This window comes from Anopheles ziemanni, chromosome 3 (assembly GCF_943734765.1).
Source record: "Anopheles ziemanni chromosome 3, idAnoZiCoDA_A2_x.2, whole genome shotgun sequence".
NCBI classification, from domain to species: Eukaryota; Metazoa; Arthropoda; class Insecta; order Diptera; family Culicidae; genus Anopheles; species Anopheles ziemanni.
The window spans coordinates 4,033,889-4,038,588 of NC_080706.1; the positions used below are offsets into that span (position 1 = coordinate 4,033,889).

A 4,700-nucleotide genomic window follows, 5' to 3' on the forward strand; every position below is an offset into this window, starting at 1 on the left:
TTCCAACTCGACAATTTCTGTTCGATAAGTGCTTCATCACAGTGCGTCCTGGTCGTTATTTTGCCATTGCTTCCGACTGCACACGGACGCGCGCGCATCATTAATCACAATTAAGCTGCGTGAAGTGAAGTGTTGAAGTGTGGGAAATGGGCGAAAAGCAGAAGCACCGAGAGAAAAATTGAACCAATCTCAACGGACGTTGAGTTTGGATGCGGGGTTGTGAGGATCAAGGAAGCGAGGGTGAGAAAATGAAGTGCACTAATTACCAGGCTCTTCGGGCCAAACGGTGTGTGCGGAGATACGGCGGAAATTGAAACTCAATCTTTTTGTCGGTTTTTACACTCGACAGCAATTTCCATGCTTTAGCTCCGTATGCGGATTGAGTATGGATGAGAGATTGGGAGGTAGGAGGATCTAGCATGGGAGGGTAGGATAATGCTAAAAATGTGCCTGGTAAGCGAACTTGTCTTAATTAGCAACCTTTCACCTGTGGTTTTTTTCCTACATTCGTGACACAAGAAGCACTGGAGAACCAGGTGAGACGCTTGGAGGAACCCTAGAGATTAAAGCTAGAAACCTCAGTACCAGCGGTTGTGCGTGGATCGGCGAAACTTCGCCAACGCACTAGCTAGAACCCGGACGACGCCATCATGATCCCGTTGGTACCATTCTCCCGCTGATGGTTCCAGTCGGGGAACATCGAGCTACTCCGCGTGATCGTCGGGGGATTCGCCAGCCGGGGTAGCGTCTCTCGTGCCGGATAGTACACGATGGGGCCGGGCGAGGGCGCCCGGGTACTCCGGACCGTCGTCCGTATCGTGCGCATACTGCAATTGCTGAGCTTCGTCGAGGTACTGCGCGTGGTGCCGACGCGCTGAAACCGGCCCGAGTTGCGGTTGCTGGCGTCACCGTTGGAGAACGAGCTGTCGTCGTGGATCAGACCGTCGTCCGCTGCCTGGCGTCCGCGGGGTTTACAAAATAAGAGAAGAAAAATCCGCTTGAACTTCTCGCCGAAGATGACGTAGATGAAGAAGTTGACGCTCGAGTTGATCGTGACGAGCAGGTTGGAGACCTTCACCAGGTGGTCGATGATGACGTTATAGAACGCCTCGACGATGTTGACCATCATCGCCGGCAGGTTGCAGAGCAGAAAGACGATCACGACGCAGATCAGCATCGTCGCCAGGCCGATCTCGCGCTTCTCCGAGCGGGACAATCGCTGCCGTTCCTTGTTCGCCCGCCGCACCTGCTGGTAGATCATTAGGTTGAAGAACGAGATCAAGCTGAAGGGCAGGAAGTAGACGAAGATCATGTACAGCCAGTGGATGTACACCTTGATGTACGTCTCGTCCGTGCGCATTTCGGACGCCCGCACGCAGTAGATGGTGAGCCCGGTGTGCGGGTGTTCGGAGGAGATCAGCTGCACCTCCCAGAAACGCGGCAGGTTGTAGAGGATCGAGAACACCAGAATGCCGACCACGTAGAGTCGGGCGCGTCCGTACGTGCAGAGGGCTCGGGCCCGAAGCGGATGACATACGGCGACGTACCGTTCGAGAGTCACCGTTAGCGTCAGGTACACGCTGGCCGTCTGCGCGATCATGGCGAGCGGGTAGACGACGAGCGAGATCTTGGGATATATCTGATAGTGGTAGTAGTACAGGTAACCCGTGTGCGGATAGATAGCACACAGGCCAAAGATCAACACCGAGGTGAGGATCAGCACCGTGTCACACCGGGCCAACCCTATCAGCAGGTAGTTGATGCTGGAGCGCATCTGTGGCCTCGACAGGATCACCATCGAGAAGATATTGCCCAGGATCCCAATCAGCGCCACGATGTTCATCACCACTCCACTGAGCCAGAACTCGAACTCCGCCAGCGCGTGGTTGGGAGGATCGTAGCAGTCAACCATCGCCACATAACTCTCGTTGAGCAGGCTCGTGTAGTTCTCCATGAAACCACCGGTACTGTGCGGTGCTGCGACCATCTCCACGCTCCTTCCTCCGCCGCTGCCATTGTCGAGCAGTATCTGTACCTCATAGTCGACGCTGGATACGTTCATTGTGTCCACGTCCCGGTGCCGTATGCATCCGGAGCTTCCCCACACTCACACACACACAAACACACACGGTGGCAGCACGGCTCTAGAGGGATTTACAATTCCGTCTCTATTTCTTCACCTTCTTCCACTGTTTTGCGGTCCTCCACTCGATAGAACTATACTAGCTCGACTACTAGCTGGTGGTAGCCCCCGCGGGACGCCACTACGACCAACGGTACCATTTCGTCTGTCTGTTTTCACTGTGTCGCTGTTGTGTTTCTTACTCCTACTTCCACGACAGTTTTATTATTTTCGCAGCAGAGTGGCGACCTCATTCTTTGCCTGCTCCACGGTCACGACATGGTTGTCTTAGCCGCTGGCAGGAAGCAGTCGTCCAGTCGAGTCCAGTCCCTGCGAATGAAAGTGGGGAAAGAGAAAAAAAACAGCAGAAGACGTCACTAAAGTTGCACTTCGCATCGCTTGCCAATTTAAGGGACGAAATTTAACAAGCGTAAAATATGGGTTTCACATGAAAGAAACGTTGGACAAACTGAGGGAGCTCTTCTTAGTGATAGCTTTAAATCTGAAATATTTTTGATGCATGGGACGTACGCCCACTCCCGGTGGTGAAGTTGATTTTTATTATTACAAATTTTCTGTTACATAAATTGGTGACATGAAGAGGACGTGCTTCTCATGTGTGATTTCTTGTGACCGACATTAGGTCTTTGTTTAACGCTACGAATCGGAGATGTAAGGTGAAATAGAATTTGAAAATTCGCCAGAAGTGATAAAGTTTATCGCAAGGCGGAAAATGTGATAGAAATGTCAACGAAAATGCATGTTTGGTGTAAATTTATTTGGTGATTAAAACTGAGCATTTCTCAATCTGAAATATAAAAATTCATGATTTTTAAAATTGCAACTTTGCAGTGTGTTCGCAAGAAAATCAACAACAAGCTAAAAATGACTTCCAACAATTGGGTTACCATGGTATCAAAAATGAGTAAAGAAATATGAATATATTTTATTTTATTTACATAACGGAAACGATATCGTTTCTGTGAACGTGAATTGTGAAGTAGAAAAAAAACCGCTGCACCACAAAGGGAATGCAATCTGTGGGCCATTATCAATGTTTTGTTTTTGGTGTAATCCAGCTGCATACAGATTCACGTTGCGATATGGTTTAAAATGTCCACCCGCCGCCCTTTTCCCACCCTGGCATTCAATGCATCTCATTATGACACGTTTGCATGTTTTGCGCACTTTCCCCCCGATAGCCGACGGGGACTTGAGCTGCAAAAAGTGTTGACTTAAAAATATAACCGGAAATGGAGACGCCTGGTGCTGCGTGAGCGATGTCACCGGATGTGTGCAAATGGAACGTGAACAATCGAGGGCACGGTTCGTGTGATGCACTTGTATGAGGCCTTTCGTGGCACAACGAAATAATAATAATAATAATAATAATAATAATGATACTACGAGGATTTAAGCAGTGTCAGACTTAAGCGCCCAGTTTATCTTCCAGCACACTGCCCCGGAGGAAAATGTTTATTGTTGGGTGACGAAAAACAAAAACGGAAAGGAAAAACCCAACGAGCCGGGGCAAAAAAGAATGCCTGGGCGTCATCATCAAGTGCAAGTGTGCTGGAACGATGTGAAACCACCGAAAGGCAAACGACCGTTTGTTCGCTTGTGTGATGAAAGGTTTCTGTCTTTTTTCACTTGACAATCTTGCAGCGGTATGCAAAGCTTCTCTCGGTTTTTATTGCAGCCTTTTTGTTTTGTTTTTGGCCTCAGATCCGTTAATGAGCGTTAAAGTGCGATTGCTTTACACTGCCACACTGGGAACGCTTTGTTCCTCGTTTGCGAGGTTTTGTTTGCTTTGTTTGTTTGAAGACTTAACAACTATCATTATCACGAATACTTGTAGTTTGTGTCATAAGTACACGTGATATTTTTTCTGAAAAATTAAATCTAAATTACTTCTATCGTAAACAAAACAAAAAAAAAACGCCATAAGTAGAGAATAAAAGATATCTTCATTGCAAACGAGGGAGCATTTTGCTTATTTTTAGAGGCAGTTAGCGTCTGCTGTATGTCTGCATTATTTGAATGCTCCAGACAGACGTCTACTTCGGACATAATCACTTCTTTAATGTTCTTCTTGCTTATGTCTGGTGTTCGCACTTTCCACTGAAGTGAGTAACAATTGACTTGAAAGTGCTCTTTTCTTGTCGGAAAGTCATGCTTAAAGCTTTTGTCAGGATAGTAATGAATTTTTTTTTTTGAAAATTCACCGTAATGTTGAATGTTAAATGCAGCGGGGAGCATTTCTCATTATAAACTGGTGCTTATTATGTACGTTAAGTTCATTTGAAGTTGTAAAAATGGTTCCGGATTGCAACTGTTTTCTTGAAAAATGAAAACGGCAGAAAACGTTTTGGAACAAAATTATAAATTAGTTGAGAAACAATAAAGCTTAAAGACTGGTTGTGCGTCAAGTAAAACGCAAATTAAAGCATAAAAAAATAAGCATAAATTCAAAGCTTTTGCCTGTTTTGTCACAGAACAGAACTGGTGCCATGATTTGGTTTGATACAACATGCAACTTGTACGATACAGTTTAGAGCGTAGAACAAGTTGCTGTTTG

General features: G+C 46.7%; 1 protein-coding gene across 1 annotated transcript; it reads right to left on the minus strand.

The window, feature by feature from the left end:
• Positions 1-628: 628 nt before the first annotated feature.
• Positions 629-2,062, minus strand: LOC131287812 (FMRFamide receptor-like). Its single transcript, XM_058316896.1, has one exon. It carries the CDS (start codon positions 2,060-2,062, stop codon positions 629-631), a length of 1,434 nt encoding a protein of 477 aa, XP_058172879.1.
• Positions 2,063-4,700: the final 2,638 nt, after the last annotated feature.